This window comes from Gorilla gorilla, chromosome 4, assembly GCF_029281585.2.
Source record: "Gorilla gorilla gorilla isolate KB3781 chromosome 4, NHGRI_mGorGor1-v2.1_pri, whole genome shotgun sequence".
Taxonomy (NCBI): domain Eukaryota; kingdom Metazoa; phylum Chordata; class Mammalia; order Primates; family Hominidae; genus Gorilla; species Gorilla gorilla.
In genome coordinates this window covers 46,476,203-46,501,461 of record NC_073228.2, presented here as the reverse complement: position 1 = coordinate 46,501,461, position 25,259 = coordinate 46,476,203, and the positions used below count along the sequence as shown (strand labels likewise).

The following is a 25,259-nucleotide window of genomic DNA, read 5'->3' as shown; positions in this document are numbered from 1 at the left end:
TCCCCCTTCCTTATTGATACTCGTTTAATCCTAGTACCCGTATAGTCTCACAGTTGTCATCTAGTACCCCTGTGAAAAACACATTTGCTAACTAGAGTACAATATTTTTGTACAGTATGTTAACTGTTATGCAGTCAAAATACAGTTTTCTGAAGTTACGTAGGTTAGTTATTTCCTTCCACCAAATCTTTCAGTATGGTTATGTTGTTTTGTAATACAGTTAGGTTCATTTGTTACTACAATATTCAATTCTAGCCTTCCCTGTTTTCCCCACCCCGCATTGTTAATTTTTATTTTTGTATGGGAAACATTACTGTGGTTCTAAAAAAGCTATACATTCTTCTTTATATCCTTTTCTCACTCAACCTCCTGTAGGTTAGCAATTTCAGTACGTTTTGGGTTATCTTAACTGTATTTTTTTGCACCGATGAGCAGACACATGTATATATTTTTTAAAATCTCCTTCTTGGATAAATATTTTTTAAAATACTAGATTTGACGTTAAGGAGGGTTTTGTTTAGCCAAAAACATTGCTTCTATGGCAATTAACAAGTAACACGTTATTTGTGTGTTAGTTTCTGTTTGTAAAATGATCCTGCTCCTTTACCCTTTCCTTGCTCATCCTACTTTACAGAAGTGATGAGAAAAACAAGTGTACTATTAAGTGAAGAGCTAATGCTTTCTCAGAAGAAAGGCATGCTAAAAATGTAAGCTATTGCTGTTTCTTTTTACACAGTCCAAGATACATCTTCATTCCATTGGTGTAAGTAGGAATACTCTTCCTTTCTTTGAAGTTTTGCAGTCACTAGGGACAGTGAGTGGTTCATTGGCCTGATAAGGGTTTTGGGATAGAAGGTAAAGGGACAGATATTGGCCAAGAAATATTTGACCCACAGTGTTAGAAAACACTGACAAGTTAGGTCTTTTATAATAAATTGGGCTATGGATAAATAAGTTCAACAATAAGAATTTAAGATGCATTTTTGCATTTGCTATATTTCTTTAAATTCTGGATAGTTATTTTCAAGTGTTGGTAAACATAAATCTTAGGTTTAGGAACCATTGGATTAGTAACAGCATTATGCTAATCAAAACTTTAAAAAAATGAGTTCAAAATTGTTCTCATGTAATTATATAGATTTTCTTTTATCCTCAACCTGCAGAAGCCGGAAAGTGAGGCACATAGCCCCACATAGGCAGAAATTAAAGCCTAGGCAATAACTTAGTGAAAATGGAATTTTCAGAACATTCCACTTCTTGTTTAGTACAATTTTATGGCCATGGTGCTAGCTAATGGAAATGGCTAGTATACTATTTATAGGCCAGCAATATTTTGGTGAATTTAAGTGAAACTATGCTCAGTATCATTAAAATGGGGGTGGGGTGGGCTTGAGACATGAAATCAATCATACAAAGTCAAAAACTATTTTAACCCAGGAATAAGTTAAATTCCTGTCACCCAGTTAGCATTTTCTTTCCATTTTAATGTTTGTCAGAAAGGGAATAACTAACCAAAACTGAACTGTTGACTTTTCTAGCCAAATGAATGTGATACATTTAAAAAATGACATTGCAAGCAGGTGTGACATGGCATTAATTGAATAAAGTAAAAATACATATTTGCAGGTAGAGTTAAATTTTATTGTGTGCTTTTAAGTGTGTGGCTCTCTGTTTTTACCCCTTAACCCTCTCTACTTTTTGGTAAAACAAATCTAGTAGACATTGGTTCTTAGACCCTAGAAAAAACCACCCCCGTAAAAACTATTTAGTCTTAGCTTTTCATTCAAGGCCTCTTTGTCACGCATACTTGATCTGGCCCAGAGTGGAGTAATGAATCAGATGCCTGCTTTATGTGAATAACAAATTTGAATCTCATTGCTATGTTAGTAATTTTATGCTGTACACCTGGCCCTTTCAATCGGGGGGGAAAAACAATTCAGCAACCCTCCTTGCTACCTTTAACTGTAAGATTACTCCAAAAGATAATCCCCTAGGGCCCTGCTTTGGAGAGGAGGGGATTACAGAGGCACTCTGTCTACCACTTTAGCTTTTCTACTCTTTTCTTTCTGGTTGTGGGATGCATAAACCCTGAGTTCATCTCAACATCAAATAAAATTCAAACGGAAGCTTCAATGATAATCCTTATTTTCTAGGTAGGAGAGTCTTAAGTTCTTTCATCCTTTTTGCATTTGCCTATTGGATAGCAGATATCTCAGTCATGCTTTAGTTTTCTAAAAACACTAATGATGTAAACCACTGCAGTAGTAATAAGCTGAAATTAGTATGCGGATTTAATATTTCTTAAGTGTTTGTTAATGTTTCTCTATCCTCTGCATTTGCAGCCTTTTAGACTGCAGGATAGGAAATGTTCATTTTTTTCTCAAGGGAGAGTGCCTGCATTTAAGGAGCTAGGTGAAATTACATGTGTTTGTGTGTTATGTTTTTCTTTTTCCAAATGGAACACTGTGATTGGGATTAATATTTTAAGCTCTTTGCATTGATGATGGGTTGCAGGACATGTCCAAATGCCTGCTGTTGGATACTAGCTTGATTACAGAATTTCCCAAGATCTTAAGTAGATCCTTCCTGAGTATCCAGTGCTTCCTTTTTTGTGGCTGGGAATGCAGGCCAGCCACTGTCCCTTTCTGATGTTTATGCTCTTGATCTCTGTATACCTCTATGTTCTTGACAACATTTCCATGTTAATAATGTGTTGCCTGTTGACTTCAATTTTGATTTGGGGGCTGAATTACTCCAGGAAGATTCAGGTTTCTATAAGAAAATCAATAACATTCATGTTAAAGCTGAGTAGCATTTAAATATATACACCTGCAGACATGAGAAACAAGACAGGCTGTTATAGCAGTAGTAGTTAGCTATATGGATCGTGACATTACTGGTGATTTTACTTGACATATTCTTCTTTAGACTTTGTATAAGAAAGATAAATGTTTTGAAATGAGACTTTGTTAGAGAATGGCAACATTTTATCTTGACAAGTGTTCTTGCAGTTAAATCTCATAATCCCTACCAGAAAAACTTAATCAAATGGAGAGTCAGTCAACCCGTTACTTAAACGTAGTACCTTCTAGAACACGTGAAGGCACTACCATATAAATTATATATACCATATATAAATCAAATATACCATATAAATTATATATACCATATATAAATCAAATCACTGCCATAATTTAATGCCGAAATAAAAACAAACAGCATTTTTAAACAGCATTTTTCTGTTGAAAGGAAACTTTTTCATCTAAACCAGAACTTCTGAAATCTAGAATACCTATAACATGCCTGAAGTTATACATCTGTTAGTTAATACCAACCTGAATCTTAAATTATTTTGATTTTTCTTGTTCTTTGTCATACCATATTTGTTTAGCCTTTTTGAGGTTTCCCCTGTGTAGTAAATCCTTACTAGCATTCAGGAGGGTATTTGGTTTTATGGGGGTTTCTTTTTAATATAAAACTATTACCTAAAATGTAAAGAAAATTTCAGAGTAGTTTTACAACTGTAACACTCTTTGTCTTGTTGTTATCTGTGTATGTATATTTTTAGTCACTACAACTGTATTAAACTATTTTTTTCTCTTGAAATCTCTTCTTGCATAAGAGAAGAAATATCCTTTATGATTCTTTTTAATATTTTGATTTGGTGTACCACAATTGATAACTATAGTTATAATGCTTATAACATTTAGATTATTGATAGATATCATTGCAGTGACCACCTTTGTGAATAAGATTTTTGGGGGTGTGTTTGTTGAGTTACTCCTTTAGGGTAGATTTTAAAAAATTGGTTAGAATATTTTGTCAGAAGATAGGAATATCCTTATAGCTCTTGCTGCTTAATACCGTGTTGCTTTCCAAGGGAAATCTGCATGGAGCTTAAGGCAATGTGTCTATGCCAGATTTACTGTAATTTTTGATAGCATTGACAATTGTTCAAGATGTTTGTGATATCTTAGTAGATGTACAGGATATCCAACAAAAAAGACAGCCTTTTCTCGGTGTTCACTCATTGTAGCATACTTATATGACTTGTCTGTGTATATAGTTTGATCTGTATTTTAGGATAATTTGTATTAAAATTTTTAGATTATCTTCCCAATCTGTTTTTTTTTGTTTGTTTGTTTTTTGTTTTGTTTTGGAGACAGTCTCTGTCTCTCTCTTTCCCACGCTGCAGTGCAGTGGCGTGATTTGGCTCACGGCAACCTCCACTTCTGGGTTCAAGTGATTCTTGTGCCTCAGCCTCCCGGAGGAGCTGGGATTACAGACAGGCGCCACCATGCCCAACTAATTTTGTATTTTTAGTAGAAATGGGATTTTACCATGTTGGCCAGGTTGGTCTCGAACTCCTGACCTCAGGTGATCTGCCTGCTTCAGCCTCCCAAAGTGCTGGGATTACAGGCATGAGCCACCACACCCAGCCTCAATCTGTTCTTTTTGATGCTTGTCTAGGACTACTTTCAGGTTCAGTCCTTTGGTGTTTTATCCTTGGGGGTATAAAGACAAAAGAAATCAGTACTGAAAAGTAGAATTTCAGCCTCAAAATATTTACCTTGAAAGCATTTGTAGGAAGCATTTATAGGAATATTTACCTTGAAAGCTTTTATAGGAAAGAGAACTTCAGCGTGCCCCAGAGTCAGTTCAAGTGTAAGGAGACAGGTTAGGTGTGGTGGCTCACACGCCTGTAATCCCAGCATTTTGGGAGGCCGAGGAGGGCAGATCAGTTGAGGTCAGAAGTTCAAGAACAGCCTGGCCAACATGGTGAAACCCCATCTCTACTAAAAATACAAAAATTACATGGGCATGGTAGTGTGTGCCTGTAATCCCGGCTACTCAGGAGGCCAAAGCAGGAGAATCGCTTGAACCAGGGAGGTGGAGGCTACGGTGAGCTGCTGTCATGCCACTGCACTCCAGGTTGGGCGGGATAGCGAGACTTCATCTCAAAAAAATAAAGTAAGGAGTCAAAGACCCTAGCCTTTCTGGGATGGTTCAACAATTGCTAGAACTGAGGGATAGCTGCATCTGTTGCTTTATTGCCTATACCTCAGAGGTGCTATATGACTGGCATTCATACTGTTCCTATCCCTTTTGAGCCTAGTAAATATATAATTTGTTTTGAATACTGCAAATCACACTTTTTCTATTCTTTCTCATCTGTTATTTCATTTTATATTCTAAACATATTTGATTTGAATACTCTAAAGACAATAGTTAGTATCTGATAGCATCAGATAATTAGATTCATTGAGATTTTATTAACTTTGTTTTCTGTCAGGGAAAAATGTGTGTGTGTGTTTATTTATTTATTTATTCATTGAGACAGGGTCTCACTCTGTCACCCAGGCTGGAGTGCAGTGGCATGATCATGGCTCACTGCAGCCTCTGCTTCCCGGCTCAGGTGATCCTCCTCCCACCTCAGCCTCCTGAGTAGCTGGGACTACATGCACACACCACCATGCCCGGCTAATTTTGTATTTTTTGGTTGTAGAGATGGGGTTTTGTCATGTTGCCCAGGCTGGTCTTGAACCCCTGGGCTCAAGAGATCCTCCTACCTTTGCCTCTCAAAATACTGGGGTTACAGTCATGAGCCACCATCCCCGGCCTGTGTGTATATTTTTAAACAAAGCATAGTTTTTAGAAAACAAGCTTCTAGCATACCCTGTTAGAGTTAAGCAGATATTAACTACATTTAAATTTCCTCTTAGTCATCTTGATACTGATGTTAGTATATCCTTCTTGATCATTAGTTGAAAGCTTATGTTACTGTGTAATTGTTTTGCTAAGCTTCTGTTCCATAGAATTATTGAGGTCATTTTCCTGTCAATAGGTACTTACTTTTAGTCTGTACATTTGGATTCCTCATCCCTCTTCCCCCCAAAGCAAAAGCTAATATCATATTCTCCTTCTCTCTGTCAACCTCTCTCTCTCTCTTTTTAATTAGAGATGAGGTCTCGCTGTGTTGCCCAGGCTGGTCTCAAAACTCCTGGTCTCAAGTGATCCTCCTGCCTTGGCCTCCCAAAGTGCTGCAATTATAGTTGCGAGCCGCCATACCTGACCACTGATTCTCTTATTTTCTTTTTCCTCAGTCATTCAAGTTGTGTTTTTCAAATTGATCATCAGAAGTTTTAGGTGCTTTGTGCAAATGAAGTGGTGGTGCTTTTCAGGCAGGGGTGCGCTTGGGTACATGTTAATTTTTTTTTTTCCTTTTTCTTAATCAGATTGAGTCTGTTTCTCAGCCATTGGAAAACCATGGTGCCCCTATTATTGGTCATATTTCAGAGTCACTGTCTACCAAATCATGTGGAGCACTCAGACCTGTCAATGGAGTTATTAACACGTAAGTTTTAGCTCTTCTACTTCCTACACTTAGTAGACTTGTAAAGGTGTTTTGGAGCTCTTAGTTCTCTTTAGCCAGGACTGACCCTGGTTTAAAGAAGCGGAAGCCTTATCACTTAGTAACATTTTTAATCTTCACTGTATAATGAAGCAGTGCATTTTAATTAATTGTATATTTTCCTTTTACCTACTAAAATGGAGTGGGCATGGAGTAAAATAAAAGACACTACAGTTACTGTGAATTATTACTGTTTTAATCTTGCAGGAATTCCTCAGAAGTGTTTATATTAACCTCCTCTGCTTAGGACAGATTAGATCTCCAAGGGCTATGTTTGTAAATCTGTGTTTATGAAGATTCAAGGGAGAAAACAAAAGATTCAGGGAGATTCTGTACAAGTGAATGATGTGTACAACACCCTTAAAATTCAGGTTTCATAGAACTGATTCTAAGGAAGCCCATTAACATTTGCAAAATTCATCATTTTCTAACCAACTCTAGTTCTCTAGACTTTATTTACTCATGTGTTTGATGTAGAGGAGAACTCAATCACTAGAACTTGAGTTTATTTACTGACTTTTTTATCTTTCAGACATGATGTAGTTAATGTGCACCAAGAACCTTACACATAAGCACACACAGGTAGATTAACAGACATCAAGAGGAGACATGCTTCTGCTCTAGAATGCTTCTTTGTGTCTGAACATTAGCAAATAGAGGTTGAACCAGTATAAGAGGCTTTGTTTCTTTGTGTTTTCTTGTTGTTTATTTATTTTGTTTCTTTGTGTGTTCTGAGAATACTCTTCCTTCCCCTTGTATAGTCTTCAGCCTGTCTTGGCAGACCACATTCCAGGTGACAGCTCTGATGCTGAGGAACAATTACATAAGAAGCAACGACTGAATCTCGTCTCTTCATCATCTGATGGCACCTGTGTGGCAGCCCGGACACGTCCTGTACTGAGCTGTAAGAAGCGGAGGCTTGTTCGACCCAACAGCATCGTTCCTCTTTCCAAGAAGGTCGGTACAAATGAGAGTTGGTCATTGTCAAGCAGTGAGCCAGATGCTCAGATAGAGTTAGTCTCTTGCCAACTTTGGTGTTTTCTAAACTTGGCTAACCACCAAGGTCTTCTGGGGAGCTTTATAAAATACTAGGTTCCTGGGCCCTGTTTGCTCTGGAGTTGGATGTTGGAATCTTGTTTTCAGAAAACACAAAGCTCCTAGGCGACTCTGCAGCTAGTTTTGAAAACCACTGTCTTGAGCTTTTTAATAGAAATGGGAGAGATTGAAAGTTTAAGTACTGCCCTTAACACTTTGAAGGAGAATAGTGCACCCTCTCACCTTCACTGTTATCACTGAAAATGGCAATATAGAATCCTTTGCCCTAAAAAAGAATCTTGGCCATGTGCAGTGGCTCATGCCTGTAATCCCAACACTTTGGGAGGCCAAGGCGGGAGGATCGCTTGAGCCTAGGAATTGAATACCAGCCTGGAAAATATAGTGAGACCTTCATCTCTACAAAGTATTTAAAAATTAAGCATGGTGGTGCACACCTGTAGTCCCAGCTACTCAGGAGGCTGAGGCAGGATTGCTTGAACCCATAAGGTTGAGGCTGCTTTGAGCTGTATTTGTGCCACTGTACTTAAGCTTGGGTGACAGAGTGAGACCCTGCCTGAGAAAAAAAGGAATCTTCACTAAAGTTTTTAAATTGATATTACTAAAAAAAAGTTTGTCTTCACAAAGGAAATGGAGATTAATTCACAACTGTAGGGAATTTTAGATTGCTGACTCTTCAAATAGCAGTTGCCTTTATTCCAAAACTAATGAGATAATAATATTCCAGTAAAATTGGTACTGTGCAGGAATTAAGAGCATTATCTTTGAAGATGATAAACTTGGGTTTGAATCATGGTACTACCACTTAGTAGTTTGGTAATTTGGTGCATGTTAACCACCCTGACTTCCACTCCTCTCCAAAGCCTCAGAGATCTCATAGGGTTGTTTGAGGGTTAAATGAAATATATGTAACATGCTTATTGGGATGTCTGGTTGATAAGTTCCTCGTACAAAGTGGCTGTTATTGTTACCACTTTTGTTGTTGTTCATTCATTCTTTCAACAAATATTTATTGGCTTCCTGCAACGAGCTAAATCTGTCTAGTCACTGGGTATACAACACTAAACAAAACAGACAAAAGTGCTTACCCTATGAAATATTCTAGTTGTTAGAGAAAGAAAATAATTAATGAACTCTGCAGTGTGTCCTATAGCATTAAATCTTGGAGAGAGGCTAGGCACAGTGGCTCATACCTGTAATCCTGGCACTTTGGGAGGCTGAGGAAGGAGGATCACTTGCGTTCAGGAGTTTGAGACCAGTCTGGGCAACATAGTGAGACCCCATATCTTTAAAAAAAAAAAAAAAAGCCTGCTGTGGTGGCGAGCGTCTGTAGTCCATTTGCTCAGGAGGCTGAGGCAGGAGGATCATTTGAGCCCACCAGGTCGACGCTGCAGTGAACCATGGTTGTGCCACTGCACTCCAGCCTGGATGACAGAGTGAGTGAGGCTCTGTCTTTTAAAAAAACAAAAAAACAAAAAAAAAAACATGTATACATATGTAACTAACCTGCACGTTGTGCACATGTACCCTAAAACTTAAAGTATAATAATAATAAAGAATAAATTAATTAAAAAAAAATCCTGGAGAGAGAAATGCAATAGAGAAGGGAATAGAGAGTGCTGGAGAGCTCAGATAAAGAAGAGGTATATGGATTAGCCCTTTGATGTATTCCAGAGCTTAGGTATTCCTCCTCATTCCTGTGAAAGATGAGGAAAGGATTGGGAAGGGAGTGACGAATAAAGTAGAAGAAAAACCAAGAGAGTGTGGTATGTGAAAGGCAAGGGGAGAAAGTGTTTTGGAGAGGGAGGAGGAGGAGGAGGGATTGTCTGTGTCAGTTGTTACAGACAGGATCAGTAAGATGAAGGCTGAGAATTGAGACCATTGAATTTAGTGGGGTGGGGTTGTTGCAGACATTGGTGAGCAGTTTTGGTAGAGGGAGAAAGGTGAATTAAAGCATGGTTGGAGTGGTTTCAGGAGAGAAGGCCACAGAAGGAATTGAGGGAACCATTGTAGATAACATTTTCAAAGAATGTTGCTGTAAAAGAGAGCAGAGAATGGGAATTTTTCTTAAGAGAGCCACTAGCAACATATTTGCTAATGACAAATAAGGGAGATGAGAGAATTGCTGGAACAATTAGTATTTGCATGGTGAATTTTCAGTACTTTCCTTGTTTTATTCTAGTATGCAGTTGTACTGTGTAAGTTTGCCATGTTCTCTTTAAAGAAAAGAATTGTAGAATTGACTGTCAGGCGATACCATTTCTTCCTGTCTATTCCTCGGACTCTACCTGAAATATCAAAATAGCAGAAATAGATAAGAATAAGGTATTTGGCAGGGTTTTCATATTGACATTTCAGTCTCTCAGTTTTTTTTTTTTTTGTTTTTTGTTTTTTTTAGTAATAGTCATATATCTCTAAAAGATTTTCAGAGGAGTTGATAACAGGAATGTCAGAAAACAGTATATTACTGTCAAGTGTAGGAAAATAGCTTTTTGTCAATTCCTTGATGAATTTAACACAGAATGCTTTTACATTAAAAAAAAAAAAAAACCGCCACCTCATGAAAATAAAGCACCCTTCCTCTGTTTTGGCAGTTTACCAGCCACTATGGCATGACATCAGGAGTCGTATAAAAATTTTCTGAAGTATGTGGTGGCCTCCTGGATTTTGTTTTTTAATATGTGAAGTAGCCAAGCTTCTTCTGATCCATGCTTAAGAACGAATGTAGTTTTGAATGTACATATAAAATTATAAAAGGTAGCTTAGGCAAGAGATAGGCATAAAACTAAATATCCTTTTGTTCCAATGCCACTTTCTAAAACAGAATCATCCTGACACAAAAGTAAGCTGCATGAAAAATAAGACAGAGAAATTAGTTGACTTTGGGAAATATACCATGTACTAGATCTAGCAGAAAGCTAGAGTTCTTCCAGAGTTAGAGACACACCCCATTCCTTCTGTCTAGGTTGCTTTCTGTGTCTCACATGGCTCCTCACTCATGACATGACCTCAGTGGTATTTGCTGATGAGCAAGCATCTTGTCTTCTGTCATCTTGAATTGCTCGGTTTTCCAGACAGATTTATTCAACAGCATTTTTGAATGCCCACCGTATTATTCAGGGCAGCCAGGTTGCATTGGTAAGGAAAACAAAGCCCTTATCTTCATGGAGCTTACTTTCTAATGACAGCAAAGAAGTTAACAGGTAAATTATGTTCTAATATTGTTACATGACAGTGAGTTCACAGTTATTGTGAGTACAGAGTACAGAACACACAAAGCAAGTGATTAATATTTTTTCCTTACCTGCATCTTAAATGATCTCTACTGCATTCCAGAACCAAATAAAACATACTTGAGGGAACTCATTGAGGTTTTTTTTTGTTTTGTTTTTTCTTTGAGATGGAGTCTTGCTCTGTTGCTCAGGCTGGAGTGCAGTGGCGCGATCTCGGCTCACTGCAACCTCCTCCTCCCGGGTTCAAGCGGTTCTCCTGCCTCATTCTCCCGAGTAGCTGGGGTTACAGGCATACGCCACCACGCCCAGCTATTTTTTGTATTTTTAGTAGAGATGAGGTTTCACCGTGTTGGCCAGACTGGTCTCGAACTCCTGACCTCAAGTGATCCACCGCCTCGGCCTCCCAAAGTGCTGGGATTACAGGCGTGAGCCACCACACCCAGCCCAATTACTGTGTTTTTAAAGGGCTGTCAGCTTAGTTGAATTATGGCTGGAATATATCTTAAAATTGAGATGCACGTTTAGTGCAGTAACTCTTTTGCCCTTAAAAAGGCTGGCCAGGCACGGTGGCTCATGCCTGTAATCCCAGCACTTTGGGAGGCCAAGGTGGGGCAGATCATGAGGTCAGGAGATCAAGACCACCCTGGCCAACATGATGAAACCCCATCTCTACTAAAAATACAAAAATTAGCTGGGTGTGGTGGCACGTGCCTGTAATCCCAGCTACTCGAGAGGCTGGGACAGGGGAATCGCTTGAACCAAGAAGTCAAGAGGTTGCAGTGAGCTGAGATCTTGCCACAGCACTCCAGCCTGGTGAAAGAGCGAGAGTCCATCTTTAAAAATAAATAAATAAATAAATAAATAAAAGCTGTTGTCATATCACTTGTACTTCTTAAAATCAATGACTAAAACAAAGTGTTCAGTAAGTTAAACTCGTTGGGAATAAAGAGAAATGAGATCTATCAGTAAATAAATAGGAAGCCTTGAATGCCCAAACTGATGATTTAGGTTTCAGTCTATAAGTTTTAAATTTTTGAGCAGAGAAGTGTTGTAAGCTATTTTGGGGGAGGTAAATCTGCTGTAACATGTTTTTTTTTGTTTTGTTTTGTTTTTGAGTCGGAGTCTCGATCTGTCACCCAGGCTGGAGTGCAATGGCACAATCTCAGCTCACTGCAGCCTCCGCCTCCCGGGTTCAAGCAATTTTCCTGCCTCAGCCTCCTGAGTAGCTGGGATCACAGGCACCCACGACGACGCCTGGCTAATATTTGTATTTTTAGTAGAGACAAGGTTTTACCATGTTGGCCAGGCTGGTCTCGAACTCCTGACTTCAGCTGATCCATCCGCCTCGGCCTCCCAAAGTGCTGGGATTACAGGCGTGAGCCACCGCGCCCGGCCAATCTGTAACTATTATGTTTGGGATGGATTGGCACAAGAGACTGGAGGTGGAAAGACAGACTAACAGTAGTAATCCTGGAGGAGATAATAGTCTAAGGCCTCTACAACTCTGAATTTGGAATATTTTAAATGTAATCTAAGGAATAACCACTAGGGTGTGGTAAGTGAATATCAGAGTAAAGCTCATGGAGAACACGGAGTACTTCCTAAATCATAATTTTATTATAAAATGATGGAATTACTAGTTGTAATTACTGAATAGCCTATATTGCTATTTATTGTGTGTTTCATCACTTTAGGGGTCTAGTATGGTGGATGTTAGTAATTATCTAAGTGAATGAAGAAGCACTCCAGTGGAAAGTTCTTATATGCCATTATGTTCTTTTCCTGGCCCAGTGCCTAAGTGAAGTAGGTGTTTATAACTTAATCTAAACATACTAAGATTTCAGATCAATAAAGTTATTAAAATAAAATTGGTACCAGCCAATTTTCAAATAAGGTTGCTTTTTATTTTTTAAGTAAAATTATGTTTATAATTAAACCATAAGACAAATAGTATTTTTTTAAAAAAGAAAAGAATGTAGTTTTATTAATAATTTACTGCATTGTTCTCATTCTCAATTTACTGTGGACCATTAGAAACTTGTGTATAGTCTGGCAGTGGAAACCATCAGTGTTTGGAAATGAATGGTTGAAAAGGCTGGGTTTTTTTGTACTAATAACCAGTAGAATAGGTAATGGCTACATTTATTACTAACATACCCTTGAAATTTTTATTGCCCTTAATAGCATTTCTTTTCAATTTTTTAAAAAGTAGCAATTTCCTAACAAATTGGCAATGTACTGGCATCATTTTAGAATTTTGTAGTCCTTGTTGTCATAGGGGGGATTGCTCTGGGCCAAATTTTAAAGCTGGCTTCCATAGAATTCCGAGTAGTCCTCCTCTTCTTCCCATTGTATCACACTTGAAGAGTGGCATTTTTGTACAGGGCATTCTCTCATGGCTATGACCAGGTTTCCTGTAGACATCAGGGTAAATAAAGGTGTTAATATATGATTCTAGGCCTCCTAGTTTTTATTCCACCTATTTAAATCCAGTTTCATGACACCATGGTTGAGGACTAATGAACTAGAATATGAGTCAGTATTAAAAGTTAATAATTTGATACGTTCTTCCTTGACAGAGTGCAATAGACCTTGGAGGCCCAACCAACTTTTTCATACTAGTTAGACATTTGGAAAGGAGCAAGCGTGCCATGTAGAAAATTGTACCTTAGGACATAAAGCTACTAAAAGAATACTCAGAAATCACTCTGTGCTTGGAACAGTTACCTCTAAACTGTTATGACGGTGTTTTATATATACATTATAAAACACATACAAAATAAATTTTGAAAGACTGAGATAAAATAGAAGCTTACATGTTTTGTTTTTTCACTCTGATGGATCTTCAAGAGCCAGTTGTGGGATATGCTTGATTGTGGTAGAGTTGCCAAACCTATGAAAATCTTTCCACATGTTAACAGTGGATGAGTTAGATAACGAATATCAAATGCAAAGCAAAAGCAAATGATTATAACCTGTCCTTGAGCCAAAAGAATTCTTTTAGTGTTTTGGACGAATATGCTATGATTAACAGAAAATGGTGAATAGAGTTTTACTTTGGTATTAATTCCTTCATAAGTATTAAATTGAGTATTTCTTGGGAATTCCTTCAAAGAGAATTGATAGCATTGCAGTATTAATTAAGGGAACGTGGGAATTTCTTCGTGTATCAAGTATTTTATCTCTTATTATTTTATTGAGATGCAGGTCTCACTGTGTTGCACAGGCTGATTTTTTGTTGTTGTTGTTTGTTTTTTTGTCCCCCTCCCCTCCCCCAAGATGGAGTCTCGCTCTGTCGCCAGGCTGGAGTGCAGTGGTGCAATCTCTTCATCTCAAAAAAAAAAAAAAAAAAAAAAAAAGCCAGCTGTGGTGGCAGCTACACAGGTGGCTGAGGCAGGAGAATGGTTTGAATCTGGGAGGCAGAGGTTGCAGTGAGTCAAGATCAAGCTACTGCACTCCAGTCTGGGCAGCAGAGCTAGACTCTGTCTCAAAAAGATAACAATCTGTTTCTCTCTCTCAGTTCCAGCTGAGAACATGTGTTGATCAGTTTCCTTTTCTCTCTCTCTCTCTCTCTTTTTTTTATTTTTTTGGAGTCAGAGCCTTCATATGATTCTCCTTCCTGCCTCAGCCTTCCAAGTAGCTGGGACTACAGGAGCATGCTACCATGCCCAGCTAATTTTTGTATTTTTAGTAGAGACGGGGTTTCACCATGTTGGCCAAGCTGGTTTCGAACTCCTGACCTTAGGTGATCTGCCCACGTCAGCCTCCCAAAGTGCTGGGATTACAGGTGTGAGCCACTGCGCCCAGCCTCCTTTCCTCTTAGCATATCCTGAGATCTAATTCTAGTCTCCTCACGAGACTGCCAGAAACATCTCTGTCCTTTTCAGAGACTTTCCACTTAGCTTTGTAGCCTCCTACCATTCACAACTTCAGCGTTTTCTTTGGGAGGGTGGTACTTGGAAGTGTGTCATGCTTAGTTCCCTGTCCTCTTTTTATTGATAATTTGACATTTCAAGTCTCTAGTGTTATCCATTCAGCCCTACAAGAGTACCAAAAGCTCTGCTCTTTTTTTTTTCTTTCTTTCTTTTTTTTTTTTCCGAGATGGAGTCTCGCTCTGTTGCCCAGGCTGGAGTGCAGTGGCACATCCTTGGCTCACTGAAACCTCCATCTCCCAGGTTCAAGCGATTCTCCTGCCTCAGCAAGTAGCTGAGATTACAGACACGTGCCACCATGCCTAGCTAATTTTTGTGTTTTTAGTAGAGATGGGTTTTCGCCATGTTGGCCAGGTTCTTTTCCTCTCTGGAATCTTAGCTTTCAATATTGTCATTATGTCAGCATTTTTCTTATGTTTTGAGAGAGAGAGAGAGAGAGAGAGAGTGTGTGTGTGTGTGTGTGTGTGTGTGTGTGTGTGTGTGTGTGTTTTAAATCTGGCTTTTCCAATTAGTGAGAGTGTTGGTTTGATACAAGCTATCCATACTAGGTGATTTATTTGTTGAGAAAACTTCATTTATCCGATACCTTAGTTTCCCACAGCCTACTTTCTTTTAAAAATTTTATCCCTATAGTAGTATTTTCTTGCCTCTTGGCATATCTAACAATGTTTTATTTATGTTTTAAGCTGAAAATCCAATTAATAATTTTCCCTGCTTGTAGCATGTGGATTGTGCCATCTTCCTTTAAAGAGGCTTTGTTTTGCTGGCAGGTAAGTTCCTTGTCATTTGTTAGGTCAGGTGAGGAGTTGGCCACCTTAGTAGTCTGGCTCCACAACTAAAGCAGGATCTTCTGTCTTGAATTCTCTATGCAACTTTGGCTGGTCACAGTTTAAAAGCCTCTCAGGCTTGTGTTAGCTGTGGAAACCATTTCAGCTCACAGCTGCCTAGTTGCTCTTGCCTGGCCTGATACTTTCACCCTTTACATGCACCTTTTAATATTTAGCAAACACTCAGGGGGATCTTATGAAGATTTCTGGGGCTCTTTTTTCTGTAAAGCTTCCTCCTCTCAAGAATTTTGCCTTGCAATTTTCAGTTTCCTTAGTCTCTGAATTCTGATCTAGTGAGAATTTGCTTCCTCAACTCAGTGAAGCTATTATACTCTGCTTCAGATCCTCTCCCTGCCCTGCAGTCTAGAATGTACTTCCAGGCGGAAAACCAGGGCAGTCTTAGAGACCACCCCATTTATTTCTCAGTGTTATACTGCCTGTTGTCCAGTTTTCTGGTTTATGACTGAAAGGTAAATCTGATCACTATTACTCTGCTAGAAGCAGAAGTCCTGTGGTGTCACTGTTTTCTTTTCCAAATTTTATTATGAAATTATTCAGATACGAAGTTGAATGAATTTTACAGTGAACACCTATGTAGCTAGCTACTCCCTAGGTTCTACCACTAACGTTTTAGCATACAATCATCCTTCCATTTATTAATCCATCTTATTTTTAGTGCATTTAAAAAACAGTGATGTTTTTCTGTCCCTTGTGTTTCTTGAAAACTAGTAGAAACGTGAATAAGTCCAGTTTTAGTTTTGTGAGAAAACACAAGGTGGCCGCCTTATGCTTGTATCAGAAGACACGTAATGACTAAACTGTTTGTTATCAACCACTGGTGATCATTGCCTGGACCCATTGTTAAAGTGGAAGCTGAAGAATGGTGATATTCTACTTGTATCATTTCTGTTTTTCTTTTATTAGCTAGATAGAATATGTTTATAAAGGGAAAATTGTCCTTTTCAACTATTTGTTTACCCTGAGGTACAGTTTGTACAGAAGAAAGCATGATTTGTTGGTTTTTTTTATTTACCAATTTTCAAAATAACAAATTAGTTTTCTACTATCCTCTAAGGACAGTCACTGAAGTTTTTCATGAAGGGGCTGTGAGTCATTGATTGAAACATATTTGAGGTATTTCAAGCCATTGTAGTCTTTTCTTTATGATGCTAACGTTATCTTATCTTTGGTAGGGGAAGCTCTCTTCAGGCTTGTTCTTGACAATAGTCTTTGAGAGCTTTGTTCTTACTATTAATTTTTATTTTTTTTGTTTTCCTTTTTTACTGAGTCTTATGTTTACTGTGACTCACCACTAATATTTAATGGGAGCCTGTGCTTTGAATTTTTCTAGAAGGGATGACCGTAATTTGAACCTCATGGTTCTCAGTGATTTTGTCCTCACAGGAGACATTTGGCAATATCTGTAGTAATTACTCATTTTCACAAATTGGGGGAGTAGGGAGGCACATGTACCATGAGGACAGAGATGCTGCTAGATATCTACAGTGCACAGGACTGTGCCCCACAACAAAGAAGTGCCAGCTGTTGAGAAATCATGCGGTATACTAATTTAGCTAACATTTGTGTAATGTTTTAACAGTTACAGAATCATTTGATCTTTCCTACAATCCCATGAAATTGGTATTATCAGTCCTTTTTAACAAGTGAGAAAATTTAAGGATGTCATGTGACTTATCAATGATCATATTATACAGTGTTAAGAAGCTAGAATTTTGAAATCAAGATCTTTAATGGTAAATGTTCTATCAAGTTTGATGGTAAATGTTCTATCAGTAGCTATACTTACGGTTTTACAAAAGTGATTAAGAGTCGAGAGCCAGATACTGTTGTGAGTTATTTATCTTTAAAACAACTCTATCAGGTACTCTCCTGTTAGTAAAGATGAAGACACAGTAACTTGTCTAAGGCCACACAGCTAGTAAGTGGCGGAGTCAAGGTTCAAACCCAGGCAGTCTGACTCCACAGCTCATACTGTTAACCACTATATATTGCTTCACAATTTTTTTTTTTTAGATTTGAGTATAATATTTGTTTTTATATTTAAATCTTTATTTGGGGCCAGGCACGGTGGCTCACACTTGTTATTCCAGCACTTTGGGAGGCCAAGGTGGGTGGATTACCTGAGGTCAGGGGTTTGAGACCAACCTTACCAGCATGGCGAAACCCCGTCTCTACTAAAAATACAAAAATTAGCCAGGCTTGGTGGCGGGTGCCTGTAATCCCACCTACTTGGGAGGCTAAGGCAGGAGAATCACTTGAACCCGGAGATGGAGGTTGCAGTGAGCCGAGATCGCACCATTGCACTTTAGCCTGGGCAACAGAGCAAGACTCTGTATCAAAAAAATAAAATAAAATGAAAATGAATAAATCTTTATTTAGAATTAATTTTGGTGTGAGGCAGAAATGCAGCCGTTTTCTTCTGTATGACCTCTTGGTTTTCCTGATTCATTTGTTGAAAAAGTAATATCTCCTTTTGTTTTTTTAAACTGATTTAAAAGTATTATTTTAGTTAAACAATGAACTGTCATATATACTTTGGTCAATTTTTGTTTTTATTTAAATTTTCTGTTTCTTAACCGAGGGCAGATTATTTTAATTACTGTAACTATAAAACATGTAATAGGCCAGATCACTCCCCTGTATTTTTGCTTATCAGAAATTTTGGGGAATGGTTCCTTACATTCTTTCAGTTGTATCTTTTAGATTATTTGTTTAAATCCCCTTTGCCTTGTCTCCCCTCCCCCCTCAAGTCTATTAAGATTCTGCATTAATTTGTAGAATATCAATATCTTTAAGCTTTGTGCTTAAATTTCTTGTTAAACTTATTCCAGGGCATTTTTTGTTGTTACAGTCAAGAATATAATCTTTTTTCACTTTTTTTTTTTTTTGAGAGGGAGTTTTGCTCTTGTCGCCCAGGCTGGAGTGCAGTGGTGCGATCTCAGCTCACTGCAACGTCTGCCTCCTGGGTTCAAGCGATTCTTCTGCCTCAGCCTCCCGAGTAGCTGGGATTACAGGCGCCCGCCACCATGCCCGGCTAATTTTTTGTATTTTTGGTAGAGACGAGGTTTCACCATGTTGGTCAGGCTGGTCTTGAACTCCTAACCTCAGGTGATCCACCTGCCTTGGCCTCCCAAAGTGCTGGGAATACAGGCGTGAGCCACCGCTCCTGGCCTTTCACTTGTATTTCTAAATAAAACTTACTTTGGGCCGGACACGGTGGCTCACGTCTGTAATCCCAGCACTTTGGGAAGCTGAGGCAGGCGGATCACGAGGTCAGGAGATCGAGACCATCCTGGCTAACACCGTGAAACCCCGTCTCTACTAAAAATACAAACATTAGCCAGGTGTTGTGGCGGGCGCCTATAGTCCCAGCTACTCGGGAGGCTGAGACAGGAGAATGGCATGAAGCTAGGAGGCGGAGCTTGCAGTGAGCTGAGATCCCACCACTGCACTCCAGCCTGGGCGACAGCGAGACTCCATCTCAAAAAAAAAAAAAAAAAAAAAGTTACTTTGAATACTGACATTTAAAGAAAAAGACACGATGTGAGAGAATGACCATGGAATTAGTGGTTGAAGAGCCAAGTGCAGAGGCCTGTGATCTGGAAGGTTGCCTGCTATCTTGGAGAAATATAGCAAGGAAATCAGAGTAACTGGTAGTGTCAGCTAGGAGAGTAACAAAAAAATGAGGTGAAGTCAGAGAGAGGGGATAGAGGCGACAAATACTATAGGACCTTGTGGGAACCATGCAAGAAGTTTGGTTTCTATTCCTCGTGAGATGAGAAGTCATTTGGAAGATTATGAGGTTGGTATGATGTGATTGAGATTTTAAAACAAGATTTACACTGATTACTGTGTTGATTGATTTGGAAGTAAGAGCCAGTAGGAGGAGGATCAGTTAGGAGGCTTGAAGAAACCCATTTGAGAAAAGATAGTGACTTGGACTAGATTGAGTGTAGTTGAGGTGGTATGAAGTGGTTGGATTCTGCCAATAGGATTTCATGACTGGGACCGGTCGCGATGGCTCACGCCTATAATCGCAGCACTTTGGGAAGCTGATATGGGTGGATCATCTGAGGTCAGGAGTTTGAGACCAGCCTGGCCAACGTGGTGAAATCCCGTCTCTACTAAAAATACAAAAAATTAGCTGGGTGTGGTGGTGCACGCCTGCAATCCCAGCTACTTGGTAGGCTAAGGCAGAAGAATCTCTTGAGCCCAGGAGATCCTTGTTTTTTTTTTTTCTTTTAAGAGACTGACTCACTCTGTCTCCCAGGCCTGGAGTACAGTGGACATGATCACTATAGCTCCTCACTCCTGGGCTGAAGTGAGCCGCCTCAGCCTCCCAAATAGCTAGGGCTACACGTGCACACCATCTGTTGTGATATTTTTAAAAATTTGTTTTCTTATTGTAAAACACAATATCGTGTGTGTTCTTGTTGTTTTTTAACTTAAATGAATTCATGCAGATGATTTGGCATCTTGTTTCAGTGGAAGAGCGTGTGCGTGTGTACACTTAAGTTTGTCTGCAGGGTAGATTCTTGGTGTGGATTTGTGCAACATGGGTATGAATTCAAGTTTTCTTTCAAAAATTTTCCAAAATGTATCCTTTAATAAGTATTAAATATATTTTTGGCCAGGTGCGGTGGCTCATGCCTATAATCCCATCATTTGGGAGGCCGAGGCGGGCAGATCACGAGGTCAGGAGATCGAGACCATCCTGGCTAACAATGGTGAAACCCTGTCTCTACTAAAAAAATACAAAAATATTAGCTGGGTGTGGTGGTGGGCGCCTGTAGTCCCAGCTACTTGGGAGGCTGAGGCAGGAGAATGGCGTGAACCTGGAAGGCAGACTCGCGCCACTGCACTCCAGCCTGGGTGACAGAGCAAGACTCTGTCTCAAAAAAAAATAAATAATAAGTATTAAATATATTTTTATATACTCCTCGGGTTCTATTAGTACTTTACAGTTTTTAATTTAAAAGTGAGATTACTGTTTAAGTTACATGTGTGCACATTACCCTTTTGTCAAGTTATAAGTAGAATTTCTATCCTTTATTTTATTTTATTTTTTTAAATTTTTAAATTTTTTTGGAGACGGAGTTTTGCTCTTGTTCCCCAGGCTGGAGTGCAGTGGTGCAATCTCAGCTCACTGCAACCTCTGCCTCCCAGGTTCAAGTGATTCTCTTACCAGCCTCTCCAGTAGCTGGGATTACAGGTGCCCACCACCATGCCCAGTTTTTTGTATTTTTAGTAGAGACGGGGTTTCACCATGTTGGCCAGGCTGGTCTCGAACTCCTGACCTCAGGTTATCCACCCACCTTGGCCTCCCAAAGTACTGGGATTACAGGCGTGAGCCACCATGCGCAGCCTTTTTTTTTTTTTTTTTTTAATTTTTTTGAGACAGGATCTTACTCTTTTTCCCAGGCTGCAGTGCAGTGGTGCAATCATGGCTCATTATAACCTGAACTCCTGGGCTTTAGCGATTCTTCTCCCTCAGCCTCTTGAGTAGCTGGGACTAAAGGCATGCAATACCATGCTGGGCTAAATTTTTTTTTTTTTTTTTAATTTTAAATTTTATTTTAAGAGATAGAGTCTTACTGTGTTGCCCAGGCTAGTCTCAGACTCCTGGCTTCAAGCAATCCTCTCTCCTACCTCAAAGTTTTGGGATTACAGTTGCGAGCCACCACGCCTAACCACATCTATTGAATTTTTTTTATTGTTGTTGTTTTGTTTTTTTGTTTGTTTGCTTGTCTTTGGACTTAGTCTCATTCTGTCGCCCAGGCTGGAGTGCAGTGGTGTGATCTCAGCTCACTGCAACCTCTGCCTCCCAGATTCAAGCGATTCTTCTGCCTCAGCCTCCTGAGTAGCTGAGATTACAGGCTCCCACCACCACACACAGCTGACGTTTCTATTTTCAGTAGAGTCGGGGTTTCACCATGTTGGCCAGGCTAGTCTCAAACTCCTGACCTCAAGTGATCCACCCGCCTTGGCCTCCCAATATTGACTTTGACTTAAGTGATACACTCTAGCCATAAAATGTAGTGTTGTTAAATGTCCCATATGGAGAGCTAGTTGATGTCATGGGTTGGTTTCTAGTCTCTCTCTTTTTATTTTTTATTTGCTGTACCTACTGGAGTGAGATAATCTCTTTTGAATATTGAAAGTTTCAGTGTAATTTTTGGATCCTAACCAATTTTCCTAAATCCTCCCACTCACCCACTGTGTGATCTCATTTTCATCTCTACCTACTCATTTCTCTTTACCTCAAAATGTCATCGTCTCCAGAAAGCCAGCTCTGATTACATAGATACAGGGATTTTTTTTTTCCCCAAAACAATACCAGTTAATATTGTCTACACAAAAGTAGCATGCCTAGTTGGTATCACTCCCTTTCAGTGGCTTCTAGTTCTGTGTGATTTGCCCAGTCTAACCTTTAAAAGACCTTATTTGCGTGCCACCTCTCTATGTGGTTGCAATAGAATGTCGGGGGAATGTTGATAAAGACCACATTGTTCTTATGTATATCTTTCTCTTAACACAAATCCATAAAAGGCTTTCGAGATGTCTCTGCTGAAAATAAATGGAGCTCTAGTAAATGTTAGAGTTTCTGCTAGTAGAGTTTTGATGCTTTTTGTCTTTGTTCTACTACTGAGCTTGCTCCTAGGATGCCTTCTGATAGTGCCATTCAACATGCAAGTTTCTTTTTCTGGGGCTGTGTGTCCAGGTGACTTTATGAGTTAGGCTTTGGCAAATGCCAGACTTGTTCATCCTAACACTAGAATGTAGGGATCCTGCATTCAGCATGACCTGAAGTTTGCTCAAAGTATAAAATTGTAGATGTTCAGTTTTTTTACAGAATTCAATCTTTTGAAGACTTAAATTAGTTCATATTTAACTTTGGACTTACCTGGAGAGGTTTTCAATTATTCTGCCCACATGTGCACAAAGGAAGTTCAGTGGAAATAATTTCTATCCCTTTGGAATTAATCTAACATGAAGACTATGAAAGTGAGCATTTGCTGTACAAAATGTTATTTTATTACTTAGGTATGAGCTTTGTAACAGTGGATTTTAGGCCAGGTTAAAGAGTAGTTAATAAGTTACTTTTAAGTTACAAGCTTCAGGGAAGCTTGCCACCTGGCTTGAGACCACCTGAAAGTCTTTTGAAGAAGAGGTGTGAAAAGAAGAGAAGAGGTGTGGTTGGTAATTGAAGGCTCCTAGGTGGATAAATTTGCTGAAGAAAGCAAGTAATGTCCTACCTGGGAATCAAGAACCAACTGTTCATCTTAGCGGACCATCAAGGTCGTGAAAGCATGCAGATTTTATAAAGTGTTCTCAGAAAGCACAGTTTTAGTATCTTTTTAAACTGTCAGAAGTTTGATACCTAGGTAAGCACTTAGAGCTTCAAGTAGTTAGATTTCATCAATGAAAAGGAAGCAAGTTTCCTTACCCACTTTGAAGGTCAGTGTGTTAGACAAATGGAAATCTTTTAACAAACTAATCAAACATCCTTTTAGTAGTGTCACACAAGTATCTAGAAAGGTCTCAATAACAAATGGGGAGCTAACTTCTCAATAACAAATGGGGATAACAAATGGGGAGCTGGCTTTTTATCAGATGCTGAATTGTCAGTTTTGTTTGGCTTTTTTCACAGGTTCACCGGAACAGCACAATCCGCCTTGGCTGTGATGTGAATCCCTCCTGCGCACTGTGTGGTTCAGGCAGCATCAACACCATGCCTCCCGAAATTCACTATGAAGCCCCTCTGTTGGAACGTCTTTCCCAGTTGGACTCTTGTGTTCACCCTGTTCTAGCATTTCCAGATGGTAAGAAAGACCACAGACTAGAAAGTCTAATGAAGGAGACTTGAGAGACTTCTAGGTGAAAGAAAATCAGCCAAGGTGCAGTTACAACTCAGATACTTTCAAGGTACAACTTTCGTCAACCAAGTCTTCTCTTAGAATTTTGCAAAAAGACTGCAACAGATCCACCAAACCAGAAGGTGCCACTAAAAGGTTGCAACTTAATATGAGATTTCCTTCTAACTCTTCAAGTAGCTAGGAGGGATCTGGGCTCAGTTGCCTCTAGCCACAGTAATCTGGTCCAAAATATGCTTAGTATATCTTTAAAAATGTTTTGTCTGGGCCAGGCGTGGTGGGTCACGCCTGTAATCCCAGCACTTTGGGAGGCTGAGGTGGACGGATCACCTGAGGTCAGGAGTTCTAGACCAGCCTGACCAACATGGTGAAACCACCGTCTCTACTAAATATAAAAAATTAGCCAGTTGTGGTTGTGCCTGTCTGTAATCCCAGCTACTTGGGAGGCTAAGGCAGGAGAATTGCTTGAACCTGGGAGGCAGAGGTTGCAGTGAGCCAAGATTGCACCATTGCACTCTAGCCTGGATAACAGAGCAAGACTCTGTCTCAAAAAAAAAAAAAAAAAAGTTTTGTCTGTGCATGCCATGATATAATGTAGGATGGACGGCAGTGTTCTAGGAGAATATCTTCATACTGGCATTTATGTGGTAACGTGACAGCTTTGCAGGGTGTAGAAAAGCACAAATCTTCGTTGTTAGCTTGTACTGTCTTTCTAAAGTTTGCCTCCCTGTTAAATCTCTGTGTCTGACAGCCCTCCTTTCCCACCTCCCTTCCCATACCTGTACCTCTCCCACTTGACAAAAGAAGAGCATTCCTTTTGGCCATATTGAGTCCCACTATGGGTCTTGCCCCAGAGTGTAAAAATCTTGAGGCTGGGTGTCGTGGCCCACGTCTTTAATCCTGTCACTTTGGGAGACCAAGGCAGGCAGATCACTTGAGGTCAGGAGTTCAAGACCAGGTGCGGTGGCTCACGCTTGTAATCCCAGCACTTTGGGAGGCCAAGACGGGCGGATCATGAGATCAGGAGTTCGAGACCAGCCTGGCCAACACGGTGAAACCCCATCTCTATAAAAATACAAAAATTAGCGGGGCGTGGTGGTACATGTCTGTAATCCCAGTTATTTGGGAGGAGAATCGCTTGAACCTGGAGGCCAGAGATTGCAGTGAGTCAAGATCACGCCACTGCACTCCAGCTCGGGCGACAGAGCAAGACTGTCTCAAAAAAAAAAAAAAGGTCTTGGATGGTGGGGACAACAAATAAAGAGATCATTTCTAAGAGTTCTCAGCACCTGAAGGAGAATCTCCCAGATATTAAGCAAAAAAGTTTTGAATTTTAAAAATAAAATAGAGATAACTCAGGAGTTCTATCAACCAAGTCTTCTTTTAGAATTCTCCAAAAAGACTGCAACAGATCTACCAAACCAGAGGGTACCACTAAAAGATTGCAACTAAGAGATTTCCCTCTAACTCTTCAAGTGGCTGGGATGGGTCTGAGCTCAGTTACATGGTCCTATTCCTTGTCTGTCTTAGAATAAATACTGAGTTAATATCTAAAGTCTGATTAGCTAAATAAGTTTAAAAGAAGTTTTTTTTTTCAATTAATGAAGCTAAATATATTTACATGCCAAAGTTTTGATAAAAATGTTTTTAAAGCATTATGTAGTATTCAAATATAATCTTTACAACTATCTGAAATTATGATTTTTTAAAAATCACATATCAAGTGGGGGTGCATGAGCAAAAACATTTTGAAACCACTATTCTAGATGGAAGCCAGCGCTTTCATAATCTGGATTGGTTTCATTGAATTTTCACGTAATCTCATGCATGATCTGTGCCCAGCCTACAGAAGGTAGGAATTTCCTCTCAAATCACTGGTGGGTTTTTGTTGTTGTTGTTGTTGTTTT

At 39.4% G+C, this 25,259-nt stretch overlaps 1 protein-coding gene across 28 annotated transcripts in view; it reads left to right on the top strand.

Moving 5' to 3' along the window:
• KANSL1 (KAT8 regulatory NSL complex subunit 1) overlaps window positions 1–25,259 on the top strand; it is a 194,578-nt gene that overhangs the window by 152,116 nt on the left and 17,203 nt on the right. For all 28 annotated transcript variants that reach the window (XM_055387798.2, XM_055387799.2, XM_055387803.2 and 25 more), the window contains 3 exons: window positions 6,237–6,355; window positions 7,174–7,369; window positions 23,130–23,301. In XM_055387798.2, coding sequence (XP_055243773.1) covers window positions 6,237–6,355; window positions 7,174–7,369; window positions 23,130–23,301 — 487 coding nt within the window. The remainder of the gene's footprint in view (window positions 1–6,236; window positions 6,356–7,173; window positions 7,370–23,129; window positions 23,302–25,259) is intronic.